At 51.2% G+C, this 19,277-nt stretch overlaps 1 protein-coding gene across 2 annotated transcripts in view; it reads right to left on the bottom strand.

The window, feature by feature from the left end:
* Positions 1-19,277, bottom strand: part of CFAP221 (cilia and flagella associated protein 221) — a 202,711-nt gene that overhangs the window by 169,952 nt on the left and 13,482 nt on the right. For both annotated transcript variants that reach the window (XM_063932818.1, XM_063932817.1), the window contains exons 2-3: positions 13,207-13,364; positions 12,995-13,095 (exon numbers count right to left, since the gene is read on the bottom strand). In XM_063932818.1, coding sequence (XP_063788888.1) covers positions 12,995-13,095; positions 13,207-13,327 — 222 coding nt within the window. In that variant the 5' untranslated portion in view covers positions 13,328-13,364. The remainder of the gene's footprint in view (positions 1-12,994; positions 13,096-13,206; positions 13,365-19,277) is intronic.

The raw sequence follows: 19,277 nt of genomic DNA on the forward strand, positions 1-19,277 counted from the left end.
TTCTCATAGTCCGTAGTGGATGCTGGGACTTCCGTAAGGACCATGGGGAATAGCGGCTCCGCAGGAGACTGGGCACAAAAGTAAAAGCTTTAGACTAGCTGGTGTGCACTGGCTCCTCCCCCTATGACCCTCCTCCAAGCCTCAGTTATTATACTGTGCCCGGACGAGCGTACATAATAAGGAAGGATTTTGAATCCCGGGTAAGACTCATACCAGCCACACCAATCACACTGTACAACCTGTGATCTGAACCCAGTTAACAGTATGATAAACGTAGGAGCCTCTGAAAAGATGGCTCACAACAATAAACAACCCGATTTTTTTGTAACAATAACTATATACAAGTATTGCAGACAATCCGCACTTGGGATGGGCGCCCAGCATCCACTACGGACTATGAGAAATAGCATTATCGGTAAGTAAATTCTTATTTTCTCTGACGTCCTAGTGGATGCTGGGACTTCCGTAAGGACCATGGGGATTATACCAAAGCTCCCAAACGGGCGGGAGAGTGCGGATGACTCTGCAGCACCGAATGAGAGAACTCCAGGTCCTCCTCAGCCAGGGTATCGAATTTGTAAAATTTTGCAAACGTGTTTGCCCCTGACCAAGTAGCTGCTCGGCAAAGTTGTAAAGCCGAGACCCCTCGGGCAGCCGCCCAAGATGAGCCCACTTTCCTTGTGGAATGGGCTTTAACAGATTTTGGCTGTGGCAGTCCTGCCACAGAATGTGCAAGCTGAATTGTACTACAAATCCAACGAGCAATCGTCTGCTTAGAAGCAGGAGCACCCAGCTTGTTGGGTGCATACAGGATAAACAGCGAGTCAGATTTTCTGACTCCAGCCGTCCTGGAAACATATATTTTCAGGGCCCTGACTACGTCCAACAACTTGGAGTCCTCCAAGTCCCTAGTAGCCGCAGGCACCACAATAGGTTGGTTCATGTGAAACGCTGAAACCACCTTAGGGAGAAATTGAGGATGAGTCCTCAATTCTGCCCTGTCTGAATGAAAAATTAGGTAAGGGCTTTTATATGACAAAGCCGCCAATTCTGAGACACGCCTGGCTGACGCCAGAGCTAACAGCATGACCACCTTCCATGTGAGATATTTTAATTCCACAGTGGTGAGTGGTTCAAACCAATGTGATTTTAGGAACCCTAAAACTACATTGAGATCCCAAGGTGCCACTGGTGGCACAAAAGGAGGCTGTATATGCAGTACCCCCTTGACAAACGTCTGAACTTCAGGCACTGAAGCCAGTTCTTTCTGGAAGAAGATCGACAGGGTCGAAATTTGAACCTTAATGGATCCTAATTTTAGGCCCATAGACAGTCCTGCTTGCAGGAAATGCAGGAAACGACCCAGTTGAAATTCCTCTGTGGGGGCCTTTTTGGCCTCACACCAGGCAACATATTTTCGCCAAATGCGGTGATAATGTTTCGCGGTTACATCCTTCCTGGCTTTGATCAGGGTAGGGATGACTTCATCTGGAATGCCTTTTTCCATCAGGATCCGGCGTTCAACCGCCATGCCGTCAAATGCAGCCGCGGTAAGTCTTGGAACAGACAAGGTCCCTGCTGGAGCAGGTCCTTTCTTAGAGGTAGAGGCCACGGGTCCTCCGTGAGCATCTCTTGCAGTTCCGGGTACCAAGTTCTTCTTGGCCAATCCGGAGCCACGAGTATAGTCTTTACTCCTCTCCTTCTTATGATTCTCAGTACTTTTGGTATGAGAGGCAGAGGAGGGAACACATACACCGACTGGTACACCCACGGTGTTACCAGAGCGTCCACCGCTATTGCCTGAGGGTCCCTTGACCTGGCGCAATATCTGTCCAGTTTTTTGTTGAGACGGGACGCCATCATGTCCACCTTTGGTTTTTCCCAACGGTTTACAATCACTTGAAAGACTTCTGGGTGAAGTCCCCACTCCCCCGGGTGGAGGTCGTGTCTGCTGAGGAAGTCTGCTTCCCAGTTGTCCACTCCCGGAATGAACACTGCTGACAGTGCCACCACATGATTTTCCGCCCAGCGAAGAATCCTTGCAGCTTCTGCCATTGCCCTCCTGCTTCTTGTGCCGCCCTGTCTGTTGACGTGGGCGACTGCCGTGATGTTGTCCGATTGGATCAATACGGACTGACCCTGAAGCAGAGGCCTTGCTTGACTTAGGGCATTGTAAATGGCCCTTAGTTCCAGGATATTTATGTGAAGAGACGTTTCCATGCTTGACCACAAGCCCTGGAAATTTCTTCCCTGTGTGACTGCTCCCCAGCCTCTCAGGCTGGCATCTGTGGTCACCAGCATCCAATCCTGAATGCCGAATCTGCGGCCCTCTAGAAGATGAGCACTCTGTAACCACCACAGGAGAGACACCCTTGTCCTTGGAGATAGGGTTATCCGCTGATGCATCTGAAGATGCGATCCGGACCATTTGTCCAGCAGATCCCACTGAAAAGTTCTTGCATGGAATCTTCCGAATGGAATCGCTTCGTAAGAAGCCACCATTTTTCCCAGGACTCTCGTGCATTGATGCACTGACACTTGGCCTGGTTTTAGGAGTTTCCTGACTAGCTCGGATAACTCCCTGGCCTTCTCCTCCGGGAGAAACACCTTTTTCTGGACTGTGTCCAGAATCATCCCCAGGAACAGTATACGTGTTGTTGGAATCAGCTGTGATTTTGGGATATTTAGGATCCACCCGTGCTGACGTAGCACTACCTGAGATAGTGCTACTCCGACCTCTAACTGTTCCCTGGACCTTGCCCTTATCAGGAGATCGTCCAAGTAAGGGATAATTAAGACGCCTTTTCTTCGAAGAAGAATCATCATTTCGGCCATTACCTTGGTAAAGACCCGTGGTGCCGTGGACAATCCAAACGGCAGCGTCTGAAACGGATAATGACAGTTTTGTACCACAAACCTGAGGTACCCTTGGTGAGAAGGGTAGATTGGGACATGGAGATAAGCATCTTTGATGTCTAGAGATACCATATAGTCCCCTTCTTCCAGGTTCGCTATCACTGCTCTGAGTGACTCCATCTTGAATTTGAACCTTTTTATGTAAGTGTTCAAGGATTTTAGATTTAAAATTGGTCTCACCGAGCCGTCCGGCTTCGGTACCACAAACAGCGTGGAATAATACCCCTTTCCCTGTTGTAGGAGGGGTACCTTGATTATCACCTGCTGGGAATACAGCTTGTGAATAGCTTCCACTACCGCCTCCCTGTCGGAGGGAGACGTTGGTAGAGCAGACTTCAGGAACCGGCGAGGGGGAGACGTCTCGAATTCCAATTTGTACCCCTGTGATACTACCTGCAGGATCCAGGGGTCCACTTGCGAGTGAGCCCACTGCGCGCTGAAATTCTTGAGATGGCCCCCCACCGTGCCTGAGTCCGCTTGTAGAGCCCCCGCGTCATGCTGAAGACTTGGCAGAAGCGGGGGAGGGCTTCTGCTCCTGGGAAGAGGCTGCCTGGTGCAGTCTTTTTCCCCTTCCTCTGCCCCGGGGCAGAAATGAGTGGCCTTTTGCCCGCTTGCCCTTATGGGAACGAAAGGACTGAGTTTGAAAAGACGGTGTCTTTTTCTGCTGAGAGGTGACCTGGGGTAAAAAGGTGGATTTTCCAGCCGTTGCCGTGGCCACCAGGTCCGATAGACCGACCCCAAATAACTCCTCCCCTTTATACGGCAATACTTCCATATGTCGTTTGGAATCCGCATCACCTGACCACTGTCGCGTCCATAACGCTCTTCTGGCAGAAATGGACATCGCACTCACTCTAGATACCAGGGTGCAAATATCCCTCTGTGCATCTCGCATATAAAGTAATGCATCCTTTAAATGCTCTATAGTTAATAATATACTGTCCCTATCCAGGGTATCAATATTTTCAGTCAGGGAATCCGACCAAGCCACTCCAGCGCTGCACATCCAGGCTGAGGCGATTGCTGGTCGCAGTATAACACCAGTATGTGTGTATATACCTTTTAGGATATTTTCCAGCCTTCTATCAGCTGGTTCCTTAAGGGCGGCCGTATCGGGAGACGGTAACGCCACTTGTTTTGATAAGCGTGTGAGCGCCTTATCTACCCTAGGAGGTGTTTCCCAACGTGCCCTAACCTCTGGCGGGAAAGGGTATAGTGCCAATAATTTATTAGAAATCAGCAGTTTTTTATCGGGGGAAAACCACGCTTTATCACACACCTCATTTAATTCATCTGATTCAGGAAAAACTACTGGTAGTTTTTTCACACCCCACATAATACCCTTTTTTGTGGTACTTGTAGTGTCAGAAATATTCAATGCCTCCTTCATTGCCGTGATCATGTAACGTGTGGCCCTACTGGACATTACGTTTGTCTCCTCACCGTCGACACTGGATTCAGTATCCGTGTCTGGGTCTGTGTCGACCATCTGAGGTAACGGGCGTTTTAGCGCCCCCGACGGTGTCTGAGACGCCTGAACAGGCACTAATTGATTTGCCGGCTGTCTCATGTCGTCAACAGTTTTTTGCAAAGTGCTGACACTGTCACGTAATTCTTTAAATACGACCATCCAGTCAGGTGTCGACTCCCTAGGGGGTGACATCACTAACACAGGCAATTGCTCTGCTTCCACATCATTTTCCTCCTCATACATGTCGACACAATCGTACCGACACCCAGCACACACACAGGGAATGCTCTGAAAGAGGACAGGACCCCACGAGCCCTTTGGGGAGACAGAGGGAGAGTTTGCCAGCACACACCAGAGCGCTATATATATACAGGGATAACCTTATGTAAGTGTTACTCCCTTTATAGCTGCTGTTTTATATTAGCTGCCAATAGTGCCCCCCCTCTCTTGTTTTACCCTGATTCTTGTAGCAGGACTGCAGGGGAGAGTCAGGGAGCCATCCTTCCAGCGGAGCTGTGAAAGAAAATGGCGCTTGTGTGCTGAGGAGAAAGGCTCCGCCCCCTTCACGGCGGCCTTTTCTCCCGCTTTTTTCAGGAAAACTGGCAGGGGTTAAATGCATCCATATAGCCCAGGAGCTATATGTGATGCATTTCTTTAGCCATATAAGGTTTTTATAGTGTTTTATTGCGTCTCAGGGCGCTCCCCCCCAGCGCCCTGCACCCTCAGTGACCGGAGTGTGAAGTGTGCTGAGAGCAATGGCGCACAGCAGCAGTGCTGTGCGCTACCTTATCTGAAGACAGGAACGTCTTCTGCCGCCGATTTCTCCGGACCTCTTCGCTCTTCTGGCTCTGAACCTGTGATCGTCCCTCTGGAGCTAATGTCCAGTAGCCAAGAAGCCCAATCCACTCTGCACGCAGGTGAGTTCGCTTCTTCTCCCCTTAGTCCCACGATGCAGTGAGCCTGTTGCCAGCAGGACTCACTGAAAATAAAAAACCTATTTAAACTTTTACTTCTAAGCAGCTCAGGAGAGCCACCTAGATTGCACCCTTCTCTTCGGGCACAAAAATCTAACTGAGGCTTGGAGGAGGGTCATAGGGGGAGGAGCCAGTGCACACCAGCTAGTCTAAAGCTTTTACTTTTGTGCCCAGTCTCCTGCGGAGCCGCTATTCCCCATGGTCCTTACGGAAGTCCCAGCATCCACTAGGACGTCAGAGAAATTTTAATGCATACATCCACACCTCCATATACACATACTTACCTATGTTCACACGAGGGTCGGTCCTCTTCTCCATGTAGAATCCATGGTGCACCTGTTGAAAAAATTATACTCACAAAATCCAGGGTAGAAGGCTCTTCTTGTAATCCATTTGTAATCCAGGTACTTGTCAAAATAAAAAAACGGACACCCGACCTCGCACTGAAAGGGGCCCCATGTTTTCACATGGGACCCCTTTCCCCGAATGCCAGAAACCCCCTCTGACTTATGTCTAAGAGGGTTCCATCAGCCAATCAGGGAGAGCCACATTGTGGCACCCTCCTGATTGGCTGTGTGCTCCTGTACTGTATGACAGGCGGCACCCGGCAGTGTTACAATGTAGCGCCTATGCGCTCCATTATAACCAATGGTGGGAACTTTGTGGTCAGCGGTGAGGTTACTTTCGGTCAACCGCTGACCACAAAGTTCCCACCATTGGTTACAATGGAGCGCATAGGCGCTACATTGTAACACTGCCGTGTGCTGCCTGTCATACACTACAGGAGCACACAGCCAATCAGGAGGGTGCCACAATGTGGCGCTCCCTGATTGGCTGATGGAACCCTCTTAGACATAAGTCAGAGGGGTTTTTTGGCATTCGGGGAAAGGGGTCCCATGTGAAAACATGGGGCCCCTTTCAGTGCGAGGTCGGGTGTCCGTTTTTTTATTTTGACAAGTACCTGGATTACAAATGGATTACAAGAAGAGCCTTCTACCCTGGATTTTGTGAGTATAATTTTTTCAACAGGTACACCATGGATTCTACATGGAGAAGAGGACCGACCCTCGTGTGAACATAAGGAAAGTATGTGTATACTAGGTGCTTCATCGCGCCCTACGGGCGCTCTTCACACCGTCGCAAGGGGCTACGCCCCCTTAACCCTTGCATGCCTTTCTGGGGTTTAATATTTGTATTATATGGAGTATTACCTGCATTCCTTTGTTAGTGGTTAAATATTGCACAATGAAAGGGCGTGCGATGGTGAAGGAGGCGCAGCCCCTTGCGACGGCGTGAACAGCACCTGCAGGGCACGATGTACAGAATGTAGCGGGTGCGGAGGGGACTGCGGATGGTGTCTGTAGATGCTGCGGGTGGAGGGGAGGCAGAAGTGGGGGTGGGGCCCGGATGGGGAAGGTTCGGGAGGTGCTGCGCGTGGGGGAGGGGCAGAGGAGTGGGGGATGCAGATGGGGGAGGGTTCCGGAGGCACTGCAGGTGGGGGAGGGGCAGGGGTGCCACGGGTGGGAGAGGGGCAGGTGTGGGGATGTTGTGGATGGGTGAAGGGTTCCGGAGGTGCTGTGGGATGGGTGTGCCGGGGGTTGGGTAGGGGACCGCAGGCACCATGGGTAGGGTAGGGGCAGGTACGGGTGTTGCGGCGGATGGGAAAGGAGGTCCGGAGGTGCTGCAGGTGGTGGAGGGGCAGGTGCGGGGGTGCCATTGGTGGGGGAGGGGTGGGTGAGGGGGGACCGCTGATGGAGGAGGGTGTCTGCAGATGCTGCGGGTGGAGGGGGGCAGGTGTGGGGGGAGACGTATAAGGGGGGTGAATGGTGGAAGGGGCCTGGAGGTGCTGTGGGTGGTGAAGGGGTGGAGGAGTGGGAGCCACGGGTGGTGTAGGGGGTCTGGAGGCACAGCATGTGGGGGAGGGGTGGAGTGCCGCATGTGGTGGAGGGGAAGGTGCGGAGGTGTAGTGCATTGGGGAGAGGTCTGGAGGCGCTGCGGGTACTGTACATGCCATAAAAGGTAGTTGGAGGGTATGCAGTAACAGGGCCAGGACAGGGGTGACAGGGTCAGTAAAGGGTTGACGGGGCCAGGACAGGGGTGACGGGGCCAGGACAGGGGTGACGGGGCCAGGACAGGGGTGACAGGGCCAGGACAGAAATGATAGGGACAGGATAGGGGTGACAGGGCCAGGGTAGGGGCGGCAGGACCAGGACAGGGGTGACGGGGCCAGTATAGGGTTGACAGGGCAATCACAGGGGTGACAGGGCCAGGATAAGGGTGACAGGGCCAGGATAAGGGTGAAAGGGCCAGGATAAGGGTGAAAGGGCCAGAATAAGGGTGGCAGGGCAAGGCCAGGGGTGACAGGGACATGACAGAACACCACAGATTGGTATTAGGGACAAAACAGTGGTGACAGACAGATGTGTCTTACCGGAGTCACTGCTGCTGGCTGCTGCTGTTCCATTCCAACCTGTTGGGATCTGCTGCTGCTGGAGACTTGGCATGGCTGACTCTCTCAGGCTGGAGTCCTGCTTTCTCTGCCAGTCCGCATCCCTCCCCCCCTCCTCAGTCACACACCGCAGACCTCGCGCAGCTGCCGGGCACTGTGGTAAGGTGAGACTGGAAATGACTGGTTAGCCCCCAGGAGATGCTGCGGCTGGAGGGAGGAGGGGGTCATAGCATGCACGAGGCGCGGACCTCACGGCTTCCGGGCACTGTGGTAAGGGGAGACTGGGAGTGACTGGTTAGCTCCCAGGAGACGCTGCGGCTGGAGGGAGGAGTGGGTCAGAGCCTGCAAGCAGCTCGGATTTCTGCAGCGCTACCCGCCAGCTAAAGTGTGTGAATGAGCTGGGCGCACTCCACTGCGGGTGGCAGCGCTGCAGCTAGCGGTGGGGTTGCCGGGGCTGGAGATAACAGAGGCAGTATGGAACCTGCACAGCGGCAGGTGCCCCACTAAACTGCAGCTAAGAAGAGTGGAGTGTGTCAGAAAGTGACGCTCCTCCGCACCAGAGAGACCCTGCTGAGTATGCCGATGTGGGGGGTCAAGCATACCATACCTCCCAAATGTCCCGATTTTCGCGGGACAGTCCCATTTTTTGGGGTCTGTCCCGCTGTCCCACTCGCGGGTCGCAGTGTCCGACGGTGGGGGGGGGGGCAGTTGGAAAGCTCCTGTACTCGCTGTTCTGCTTAGCAGAGCAGCGGTGAATAGTGGAGACAGAGGGAGAGGGGGCATCAGGGGGTACGGATTACGGGGGGGGTTCCAGCAGCAGAGCCGGATTAAGGGGGGGGTGGCCAGGGGATACGTACCGTTGGCCCCACAGTTTTAGGGGGCCCCCCGGCTGGAGTAGCTCTGTCCCAGCTCAGAAGCTCCCCCCGTCCTGCCAGCAACAGCGGCAGCATTGTGCTACAGTCAGCACACGCTGCTGCATATTGGCAGGTCTGTGGTGTTGCAGGGAGGCAGCAGTCTCCCTGCTTTCTTCTCCCTGTGCGGGTGTGTAGGGGGGAGCGACCACCTCCTCTGGATTTAGCCCTAGCTGAGGGGCCAAAATCCCATAAAAAAAATAAAAATAAAAATCGGAATTTGCATAAGGGGGCGTGGCCGCGCGGGGCGCGATTAGGCCACGCCCCCAACTCACAGCAGGCACAGCAATGAGATAGGGCTCCCCTGCCTCAAGTGCCCTGTGCCCCCCGGACTCATAATCAGCCCCTGGGGGCATGCCAGCAGCTCACAGAGCGCTGGGCAAGCCCCCTCACTGACGAAAACGGGGGCCCTCCCGTGAAGCCACGCCCCCTTTTCGCCGAGTGTGTTTCCCTCCTTCTGCCTGGAGAAAGCTCCTGCAGAAAGCTGGGAGGTATGCACCCCTGCCTGTGACATGCCCAATGCCCATGCTATCTGCTTCTGCTCCTAGTCTCCTGTAGATTTGGCCAGATCTCTGTGACTCATTTGAATAACTCCGCCCACTGTTGTGACTCCGCCCAGCGTTAGCAAATGAATCACAAGGTCACAGAATAGGGCTATTATATAGGAGATGGAGGTGTGGATGTATGCATTAAAGTTATACTTTCAAGGTGTGTGTCTTATGTTTTTATTGGGGTATTTTTTTAGTAGTAGTACTACAGGTACCAGCGGGCCCGGTTTTCCTCCGCATGCTGGTACTTGTGGTTCTCCAAGTACCAGCTTGCGGGGGAGGCTTGCTGGGACTTGTAGTACTGCTACTAAAAACAATATTCATTTTTTTACAAAACGGCTATCAGCCTCCCATCCGCAGCCCTTGGATGGGGGGGACAGCCTCGGGCTTCACCCCTGGTCCTTGGGTGGCTGGGGGGGGGGACCCCTTGATTGAAGGGGTCCTCACTCCTCCAGGGTACCCCGGCCAGGGGTGACTAATTGGTTATGTAATGCCAGGGCCACCGGGACCTATATAAAAGTGTCCCCCGGCTGTGGCATTATGTATCTGGCTAGTGGAGCCCGGTGCTGGTTTCAGAAATACGGGGGACCCCTATGCTTTTTGTCCCCCGTATTTTTTGAACCAGGACCAGGCGCAGAGCCCAGTGCTGGTTGTTTAAATATGGGGGAACCTCTATCATTTTCCCCCCCATATTTTTGCAACCAGGATCGGCTCAAAGAGCCAGAGGCTGGTTTGGCTTAGGAGGGGGGACCCCACGCAATTTTTTTTTTATTTTAACACTGATTTTTTTTATTTACAAGGTGCACAATGAAGCCCAGCACGGATCTCTCAGATCCGGCCGAGATTCATTGTATTAAAGTCGGCAGTGTTTTACAAGTCACTCACGTAAAACACTGCCAAAAAAAACGAATGACATCGACATCGGTAAAACCGAAAATGCAGAATACGGCAGCTTAGTAAATTAGTCGTACTAAATTCAAAAAGTTGCAACTTTACACTTTCGATGTCATTCGTGATTGAACTTTGACCTCAAATGGGAAAATACGATTTTTAGTAAATATACCCCATTGTTGGAATGTGACTGATGTTTGTAATAATGTAGCTGATTGGCGATAGCCGTTCTTAAAAGGAGTGATGCACAATCAGCAGGTCAGCCCTCTGACGAAGTCTGTGACGAAACGCGTAGGAGCGTGGCCTGCTGACATATGCGATCAAGCCCCCTCCTGCCTTCCCTGGTACCGGTCAATGACAGTGTCCCGACGTGCGGCGGCTGTTGTTAGCGGCCCAGCGGGACGGGTTTGTGGTCCCATCCTGAACGACTACCTGAGGTTTGGAGTGTTGCCACGGATTCATGTTTCAAATCAGGAGGTATTAAGCCCACAGCGTAGTGTTCCATGGTACGAGCATCAGCGTTGTGATTTTAACAAGATTGTTGTGCTTTTATGAATTGAATTGATACTGCATTACGGACATCTTTTCCTAGATGTCTTTCTCCCGTGGAATTCTGGGCTATTTGTGACGGCGGGGAGCAGCGGTCCTGTATAAAGAGAGACACTAGTGCAACCGCTCCCTTCAGTGTACAGGAGCAGTGGTTTTATGTCTTGTGGACAAAGACTGTTTATTATACATTCAATTTCTCTTCCTGAGCGCACCTGATTATTTTTAAAGTGTTTTATATATATAAAATCCAATTGTACAGGCACTCACCAGTTTGCTTCAACACGTTTATTTTACCTTACAGGTAACAGATGATGGCACTCAATAGCAGCATGTCGGTAGTTATGTTGACGTTTCGGTCCCTAAGGACCTTTTTCAAGATCAGCACAAACAGTGGCCCTCATTCCGAGTTATTCGCTCGCTAGCTGCTTTTAGCAGCAGTGCACACGCTAGGCCGCCGCCCTCTGGGAGTGTATCATAGCTTAGCAGAATAGCGAACGACAGATTAGCAGAACTACTAATAAATATTTTCTTGCAGTTTCTGAGTAGCTCCGGACCTACTCACAGATTGCGATCAGCTCAGTCCGTTTAGTTCCTAGTTTGATGTCACAAACACGCCCTGCATTCGGCCAGCCATTCCCCCGTTTCTCCAGACACTCCCATGTTTTTCCCTGACACGCCTGTGTTTTTTAGCACACTCCCGGAAAACGCTCAGTTACCACCTAGAAACGCCCCTTTCCTGTCAATCATTTACCAATCAGCAGTGCGACTGAAAAGTGCCGCAGGATCCACAGCAAATCTGCTAAGTTTTTAGTTAAATAACTAAGCGCATGCGCCCTGCGTGCCTTGCGCATGCGCAATTAGCAACAAATCGCAGCATAGCGAAAATCGGCAACGAGCGAACAACTCGGAATGACCCCCAATGTGTAGAATCACCAAGCAACATACAGTATATGCAGAGATTCCATCCTCCATGACCCTGCCGGGTGGCGTGGTCCCCTCTCTATCTCTCTACAAGCTGGAAGGCACTGTAATTGCGGCGCGCTGGAGCTGCCTGCCCGCGGCATGTTTAGTTATGGGTGCTTCGCATCAGGTGGTAATGGACAAGAAAGCCACCTGACGCGGAAGCGCAAATAGCAGTAACCGGCTATCGCCGGGCAGCTCGGTTTGTGACTGGGAGCCCTGGGCTGGTGCAGAGACGGAGACAATGGTGTCTCTGCCTCTGAAGAAAAAAAACGGTCCGTCAGGGGGGGTTTCTAGGTACTCAGAAACCCCCCCTGCGTGCGCTACTGGAGGGTATGTTGCTGCAGATGCAGTGGGTCTATTTTGGGGTGTGGACCTGGAGCTGCAGCTCCATCAGCCCCATAGTTAATCCTGCTCTGGGAACATACGGCCAAAGGGCAGAGCCGCCCATTGGATGTAACCTGTGTGGGAGGGCGTTTCTCGCCCAATCAGCTGTTGACTGGGTGTGATAGACCTGCCGCTAATCCAATGAGAGCTCCTAGCCACGCCTAGTGTTATACACAGTCACCCTGGGCTATTATATAGGAGACAGTTTTAAAAATGTATTTTTAAATTAAATAGTAAATTAAAAAAAACAACCATTTTTTATGACATTTTTGGCAAGAACAAAACGCGTCATTCAAGTGGTAAAGGCCTGAGACACACATGGCGGAAACCCTCACTTTCAATAGGCTGGGTGTCCCTCATTTACACAGTGTGCCAGTGTCTGTCTACTACCCCAGAGGATCAGGAACTGATTCACCAGAGACACCGCAATTCTGTACAAAGGCATATTGATCTCTTCTAGCACTATTTGCACTTCCCAATGTTACACCAGGTAATAACACCCATTTTCTAGATCCGGCTTCACCACTGAGGACCCCGATGATGGGAAACAAGAGCGTACCACTGTACAGTCACACGTGACCACAATCTTCCCCTTCCGATGTGTCTTGTATAGGGGCAGTACTGCCAGACTTCACATCTGGGAATGCACTACGCATCCCGTTCATCCCATTCCATATGTGCTGGAAGTTTTCCCATTGCTCTGCACTATTGTAAGTAGACTCCTCTTCCACTACCAGCCCTCATGTTATTCTGTCGCCATTATCAGTGGTGTAAGTCCAGTCTTACACACTGTAATCTCTGTCTAATGGCTGGGCAGGAACCAAGTTACATTATATTGTACCTAATGCTGGTCGTTCACTTAGCCAATAACACTTACATACAATCATGCATCTGCTCTCATAGTGCAAGGTGTCCGCAGCAACAGAAATGAGACTTACTAGGGTCTGCTGGTGACATTTGCCAATTTTATATCCCCCAAAGTGAAGAACGCCAGGCTCCGCCTCCACTGACCCGTTCCTGACGAGCTTGGCATAAATCTCTGCAAATATATAAAATCATGCCTAATAATTACTCCTGAGTGGGCCAGGCCTAGGCAGAAGCAATGGATGGCTGATCATACATTTATCAGGCATACATAGGTGCTACATACTTGATTCCAGCAGGTGGTTGGGGACCGGTCTCCTCTGGGGCTCTCGCACCAGGCTATCCAGGAAAAGAGGCGACTGCTTCCCAAGCTTTAGGTCCATTGCAGGCGGCTGGGCGACCTCCATAACGCGGGAGTCAGCGCGGCGGATGGGGAAGAGGTATCTGGTGACATGACACACAACATCAGGGGGTGCAGTCTATAATGCTCAGCAGATTACACAGAAATAAAAAAATAAGATTTTACTCACCGGTAAATCTATTTCTCGTAGTCCGTAGTGGATGCTGGGAACTCCGTAAGGACCATGGGGAATAGACGGGCTCCGCAGGAGACTGGGCACTCTAAAAGAAAGATTTGGTACTATCTGGTGTGCACTGGCTCTTCCCTCTATGCCCCTCCTCCAGACCTCAGTTAGGATACTGTGCCCGGAAGAGCTGACACAATAAGGAAGGATTTTGAATCCCGGGTAAGACTCATACCAGCCACACCAATCACACCGTATAACTCGTGATACTATACCCAGTTAACAGTATGAAATATAACTGAGCCTCTCAACAGATGGCTCAACAATAACCCTTTAGTTAGGCAATAACTATATACAAGTATTGCAGACAATCCGCACTTGGGATGGGCGCCCAGCATCCACTACCGACTGCGAGAAATAGATTTACCGGTGAGTAAAATCTTATTTTCTCTGACGTCCTAGTGGATGCTGGGAACTCCGTAAGGACCATGGGGATTATACCAAAGCTCCCAAACGGGCGGGAGAGTGCGGATGACTCTGCAGCACCGAATGAGAGAACTCAAGGTCCTCCTCAACCAGGGTATCAAATTTGTAGAATTTTGCAAACGTGTTTGTCCCTGACCAAGTAGCAGCTCGGCAAAGTTGTAAAGCCGAGACCCCTCGGGCAGCCGCCCAAGATGAGCCCACTTTCCTTGTGGAATGGGCTTTTACTGATTTAGGATGCGGCAATCCAGCCGCAGAATGCGCCAGCTGAATTGTGCTACAAATCCAGCGAGCAATAGTCTGCTTAGAAGCAGGAGCACCGATTTTGTTGGGTGCATACAGGATAAAAAACGAGTCAGTTTTCCTGACTCCAGCCGTCCTGGAAACATAAATTTTCAAGGCCCTGACTACGTCCAGTAACTTGGAATCTTCCAAGTCCCTAGTAGCCGCAGGCACTACAATAGGTTGGTTCAAGTGAAAAGCTGATACCACCTTAGGGAGAAACTGGGGACGAGTCCTCAATTCTGCCCTATCCATATGGAAAATCAGATAAGGGCTTTTACATGACAAAGCCGCCAATTCTGACACCCGCCTGGCCGAAGCCAAGGCCAATAACATGACCACTTTCCACGTGAGATATTTCAAATCCACAGTTTTAAGTGGCTCAAACCAATGTGATTTCAGGAAACTCAACACCACATTGAGATCCCAAGGTGCCACAGGAGGCACAAAAGAGGGCTGAATATGAAGCACTCCCTTTACAAAAGTCTGAACTTCAGGCAGTGAAGCCAGTTCTTTCTGGAAGAAAATCGATAGAGCCGAAATCTGGACCTTAATGCAACCCAATTTTAGGCCCATAGTCACTCCCGACTGTAGGAAGTGCAGAAAACGACCCAGCTGAAATTGCTCTGTAGGGGCCTTCCTGGCCTCACACCACGCAACATATTTTCGCCAAATACGGTGATAATGGTTTGCGGTTACTTCTTTCCTGGCTTTTATCAGCGTAGGAATGACTTCCTCTGGAATGCCCTTTTCCTTTAGGATCCGGAATTCAACCGCCATGCCGTCAAACGCAGCCGCGGTAAGTCTTGGAACAGACAGGGCCCCTGCTGTAGCAGATCCTGTCTGAGCGGTAGAGGCCATGGGTCCTCTGATATCATTTCTTGAAGTTCTGGGTACCAAGCTCTTCTTGGCCAATCCGGAACCACGAGTATCGTTCTTACTCCTCGCCTTCTTATTATTCTCAGTACCTTTGGTATGAGAGGCAGAGGAGGGAACACATAAACCGACTGGTACACCCACGGTGTCACTAGAGCGTCCACAGCTATCGCCTGAGGGTCCCTTGACCTGGCGCAATATCTCTTTAGCTTTTTGTTGAGGCGGGACGCCATCATGTCCACCTGTGGCCTTTCCCAACGGTTTACCAACAGTTGGAAGACTTCTGGATGAAGTCCCCACTCTCCCGGGTGTAGGTCGTGTCTGCTGAGGAAGTCTGCTTCCCAGTTGTCCACTCCCGGAATGAACACTGCTGACAGTGCTAGTACGTGATTTTCCGCCCATCGGAGAATCCTTGTGGCTTCTGCCATCGCCATCCTGCTTCTTGTGCCGCCCTGTCGGTTTACATGGGCGACTGCCATGATGTTGTCTGATTGGATCAGTACCGGCTGGTTTTGAAGCAGGGGCCTTGCCTGACTTAGGGCATTGTAAATGGCCCTCAGTTCCAGAATATTTATGTGTAGGGACGACTCCTGACTTGACCAAAGTCCCTGGAAATTTCTTCCCTGTGTGACTGCCCCCCAGCCTCGAAGGCTGGCATCCATGGTCACCAGGACCCAGTCCTGTATGCCGAATCTGCGGCCCTCTAGAAGATGAGCACTCTGCAGCCACCACAGTAGAGACACCCTGGTCCTTGGAGACAGGGTTATCAGTCGATGCATCTGAAGATGCGATCCCGACCACTTGTCCAAGAGGTCCCACTGGAAGGTCCTTGCATGGAACCTGCCGAATGGAATTGCTTCGTATGAAGCCACCATTTTTCCCAGGACTCGTGTGCAGTGATGCACCGATACCCGTTTTGGTTTCAGGAGGTCTCTAACTAGAGATGACAGCTCCTTGGCTTTCTCCTGCAGGAGAAACACTTTTTTCTGTTCTGTGTCCAGAACCATCCCCAGGAACAGTAGGCGTGTGGAAGGAACCAGCTGTGACTTTGGAATGTTTAGAATCCAGCCATGCTGTTGTAGCACTTCCCGAGATAGTGCTACTCCGACCAGCAACTGCTCCTTGGACCTCGCCTTTATTAGGAGATCGTCCAAGTACGGGATAATTAAAACTCCCTTTTTTCGAAGGAGTATCATCATTTCTGCCATTACCTTGGTAAACACCCTCGGTGCCGTGGACAGTCCAAACGGCAGTGTCTGGAATTGGTAATGGCAATCCTGTCCCACAAATCTGAGGTACTCCTGGTGAGGAAGGTAAATGGGGACATGCAGGTAAGCATCCTTGATGTCCAGGGATACCATGTAATCCCCCTCGTCCAGGCTTGCAATAACCGCCCTGAGCGATTCCATCTTGAACTTGAATTTTTTTATGTATGTGTTCAAGGATTTCAAATTTAAAATGGGTCTCACCGAACCGTCCGGTTTCGGTACCACAAACAGTGTGGAATAGTAACCCCGTCCTTGTTGAAGTAGGGGTACCTTGACTATCACCTGCTGGGAATACAGCTTGTGAATTGCCTCTAGCACAGCCTCCCTGCCCGAGGGAGTTGTCGGCAAGGCAGATTTGAGGAAACGGCGGGGGGGAGACGCCTCGAATTCCAGCTTGTACCCCTGAGATACTACTTGAAGGATCCAGGGATCCACCCGTGAGCGAACCCACTGATCGCTGACATTTTTGAGGCGGCCCCCCACCGTACCTGGCTCCGCCTGTGGAGCCCCACCGTCATGCGGCGGATTTGGAAGAAGCGGGGGAGGACTTTTGTTCCTGGGAACCTGCTGTTTGTTGCAGCTTTTTTCCCCTTCCTCTGCCTCTAGACAGAAAGGACCCGCCTTTTCCCCGCCTGTTTTTCTGGGGTCGAAAGGACTGTACCTGATAATACGGCGCTTTCTTAGGCTGTGAGGGGACATGGGGCAAAAATGCTGACTTCCCAGCTGTTGCTGTGGAAACAAGGTCTGAGAGACCATCCCCGAATAACTCCTCACCCTTATAAGGCAAAACTTCCATGTGCCTTTTTGAATCTGCATCCCCTGTCCACTGCCGAGTCCATAAGCCTCTCCTAGCAGAAATGGACAATGCACTTATTCTAGATGCCAGCCGGCAGATCTCCCTCTGTGCATCTCTCATGTATAAGACTGAGTCTTTTATATGCTCTACGGTTAGCAATATAGTGTCCCTGTCTAGGGTGTCAATATTTTCCGACAGGGAATCTGACCATGCAGCAGCAGCACTGCACATCCACGCTGAAGCAATAGCTGGTCTCAGTATAACACCAGTGTGTGTATATATAGACTTCAGGATAGCCTCCTGCTTTCTACCAGCAGGTTCCTTTAGGGCGGCCGTATCCGGAGACGGTAGTGCCACCTTTTTTGACAAACGTGTGAGCGCTTTATCCACCCTAGGGGGAGTTTCCCAACATGACCTATCCTCTGGCGAGAAAGGGAACGCCATTAGTAATTTTTTTTAAATTACCAATTTTTTATCGGGGAAAGCCCACGCTTCTTCACACACTTCATTTAATTCTTCAGATGGGGGAAAAACTATTGGTAGTTTTTTCTCCCCAAACATAATACCTTTTTTTGAGGTACCTGGGTTTATATCAGAAATGTGTAATACCTCTTTCATTGCCTCAATCATGCAACGAATGGCCCTAGTGGACATTAAATTTGACTCATCGTCGTCGACACTGGTATCAGTATCCGTGTCGACATCTGTGTCTGCCATCTGAGGTAGTGGGCGCTTTAGAGCCCCTGATGGCCTTTGAGTTGTCTGGGCAGGCACGAGCTGAGAAGCCGGCTGTCCCGCATTTGGCATGTCGTCAAATTTTTTATGTAAGGAGTCGACACTTGCACGTAATTCCTTCCATAAGTCCATCCACTCCGGTGTCTGCCCCGCAGGGGGTGACATCACATTTATAGGCATCTGCTCTGCCTCCACATAAGCCTCCTCATCAAACATGTCGACACAGCCGTACCGACACACCGCACACACACAGGGAATGCTCTTAAAGGAGACAGGACCCCACAAAAGCCCTTTGGGGAGACAGAGAGAGAGAGTATGCCAGCACACACCAGAGCGCTATATAATGCAGAGACTAACTGAATTATGTCCCCTTATAGCTGCTATAAGTTATACTGCGCCTAAATTTCGTGCCCCCCCCTCTCTTTTTTACCCTTTCTGTAGTGCAGACTGCAGGGGAGAGCCAGGGAGCTTCCTTCCAGCGGAACTGTGAGGGAGAAATGGCGCCAGTGTGCTGAGGGAGATGGCTCCGCCCCTTTTTCGGCTGACTTTTCTCCCGCCTTTTTATGGATTCTGGCAGGGGTAATTACCACATATATAGCCTCTGGGGCTATATATTGTGGTTATTTTGCCAGCCAAGGTGTTTTTATTGCTGCTCAGGGCGCCCCCCCCCAGCGCCCTGCACCCTCAGTGACCGGAGTGTGAAGTGTGTATGAGGAGCAATGGCGCACAGCTGCAGTGCTGTGCGCTACCTTGGTGAAGACTGAAGTCTTCTGCCGCCGATTTTCCGGACCATCTTCATGCTTCTGGCTCTGTAAGGGGGACGGCGGCGCGGCTCCGGGAACGAACACCAAGGACGGGTCCTGCGGTCGATCCCTCTGGAGCTAATGGTGTCCAGTAGCCTAAGAAGCCCAAGCTAGCTGCAAGCAGGTAGGTTCGCTTCTTCTCCCCTTAGTCCCTCGTTGCAGTGAGCCTGTTGCCAGCAGGTCTCTGTAAAATAAAAAACCTAACATATACTTTCTTTCTAGGGGCTCAGGTGAGCCCCTAGTGTGCATCCAGCTCGGCCGGGCACAGAAATCTAACTTAGGTCTGGAGGAGGGGCATAGAGGGAGGAGCCAGTGCACACCAGATAGTACCAAATCTTTCTTTTAGAGTGCCCAGTCTCCTGCGGAGCCCGTCTATTCCCCATGGTCCTTACGGAGTTCCCAGCATCCACTAGGACGTCAGAGAAATGTTTATTATATAAAATACATTAACTGCCTAGAATATACACTGGATATACATGTACTATAACATATCCTATAACATTAGATTGGCGCAGGAGATCAGTCACTGGTTAGAATATATATGGTATACAGTACAACGCACAGTGTATACGGATGTACTGTGTATAACC

This window comes from Pseudophryne corroboree, chromosome 7 (genome assembly GCF_028390025.1).
Source record: "Pseudophryne corroboree isolate aPseCor3 chromosome 7, aPseCor3.hap2, whole genome shotgun sequence".
Taxonomy (NCBI): domain Eukaryota; kingdom Metazoa; phylum Chordata; class Amphibia; order Anura; family Myobatrachidae; genus Pseudophryne; species Pseudophryne corroboree.